This window comes from Egretta garzetta, unplaced genomic scaffold, assembly GCF_000687185.1.
Source record: "Egretta garzetta isolate BGI_Z169 unplaced genomic scaffold, ASM68718v1 scaffold134, whole genome shotgun sequence".
In the NCBI taxonomy this organism is placed as follows: Eukaryota; Metazoa; Chordata; class Aves; order Pelecaniformes; family Ardeidae; genus Egretta; species Egretta garzetta.
The window spans coordinates 405,834-407,419 of record NW_009259422.1 but is presented as its reverse complement, the minus strand read 5'-3'; the positions used below and the strand labels follow the sequence as shown (position 1 = coordinate 407,419).

Below are 1,586 nucleotides of genomic sequence, written 5' to 3'. Positions count from 1 at the left end.
GCAGCCCCGTGCTGGCCCTCGGAGGCGCCCACGGGGGAGGGACGAGTTCCACTGACCGAAGAAGCTGTTTTGATGGATTTCACTGCAGCCTCAAACACCTTCTTTGGCAGCCTGAGGTTGGTGGTCCCGCTGTCCACGATACTCTTGTCGTAGTTGTACTGGGGGCAGAAGAGGAGGAGTGACCCAGGCGCAAGACCCCAGCCCCGCTCCCCCTCAGATGGAAGCGGACGCCTCCAGCGGCAGCGGCAGAGCGGTGCCCCGTCGGGCAGGTTCCCCCGGCGCCTCCTCACCTCTTTGCAGTCCATGTTCAGGTCCTGCCCGTTGACCTCCAGCCTGACAATGATGACCTCGTAGTACCACTCCTTCCGGATGGGGGTGTACCAGATGTCACCCACGTACAGCGAGCGGTCGATGCCACCAATGATCTGCAGCAGAGACACAAATTTCGGTGCTGCCCACGCTGGCCGGGGCACATGCCCCACGGGCAGCCCCATCGGCCACCCTGCTGGCTGCAGAGCGCTCACCATGCTGCCCCCCACCGATGCCAGGGCCTCCGTCTCGTTGGGTGAGAAGCCTGCTCCGCAAAGCTGGAGGGAGAAGATGTTGGGCACCCGGGTCTGCTTCACCAGGGAGTCGAAGAAGGGCTCCAGGCTGTCATCAGGCTGGTGGGAGGAGAAAGCAGAGGCAGGTCAGGGATGCGTCAGGGCTACCCCTCCTCCAGGGGCTCTCTGTGCCCAGGGGAGCCCCCCTCGCCAGGACCGCTGTGCCCCCAGGGATCCTGGCTCTGCCTGCTGCTGGAGCAGGGCTCAAGGTCACCAGCACAGCTGCAGGCTGGGCCCCAGGGGACCGAGTAGAGCCAAGGAAAGAGGCAATCGAACCCTGCTGGGACAGGGCACCCACATCTGCTGGCAGAGCTGGGGCCTAGCCGGCTGTGAGCCAGCACTCACCCGGGCGATCTCGGCGTACGCCAGCCCCAGGATCCCTTCCCAGTTGGAGCCGTTGATGAAGAATTTGTCCGACTCCGTGATGGCAGCGATGTTGGCTCTGACAGTGACGTTGGGGCCGTGGGGGATGGTGACAAGGTCGGTGCCCAGTTCCCCTTCCCACTTGCCCTGGGTGTAGGGCACATACACGCCCTTCCGCAGGTCCCGGTAGGTGCTGGACCTGCAACGGCATCAAAGAGCCAGAGTAAGATTAGTGTGGAGGAGGAGTGGGTGCCCGCATGTTGGGTGCCGGTGGGAGCGCATGCGGGTATAACCAAGCATTCGCAAGCGTGGAGGCGTGCCTGTCCCGCAGACCGGCGCGGTCGGGCGAGGACGGCGCGTTTCTCCACCGCTCGGCTGCTGGGGAGCCCCACCGCGGGTTGGTGAAGCACCAGGGTGGCTCCTTGCAGCCTGGGCCAAGGCTGTCACGGGGCGTGCAGGGGACAAGCCCAGCTGTTGCTTGCCGTGCACGATGGCCAGTGGCCCAGACACCGTCTTAAACGTGCTGGGAGGGTGGCCAGGCGGCCGAGGGGCCCCTCCTTCTCTGGGCACAGAAGGAGCCACGTGGGCCCAGCCAGGCTGGAGGGCTGGGGGCCCCGGGGG

The 1,586-nt window shown here is 65.6% G+C and overlaps 1 protein-coding gene across 1 annotated transcript in view; it reads right to left on the bottom strand.

Annotated features, from left to right (window-relative positions):
• BACE1 (beta-secretase 1) overlaps positions 1-1,586 on the bottom strand; it is a 5,017-nt gene that overhangs the window by 920 nt on the left and 2,511 nt on the right. Inside the window, exons 3-6 of the mRNA XM_035892483.1 lie at positions 948-1,164; positions 525-662; positions 291-425; positions 17-158 (exon numbers count right to left, since the gene is read on the bottom strand). Coding sequence (XP_035748376.1) covers positions 17-158; positions 291-425; positions 525-662; positions 948-1,164 — 632 coding nt within the window. The remainder of the gene's footprint in view (positions 1-16; positions 159-290; positions 426-524; positions 663-947; positions 1,165-1,586) is intronic.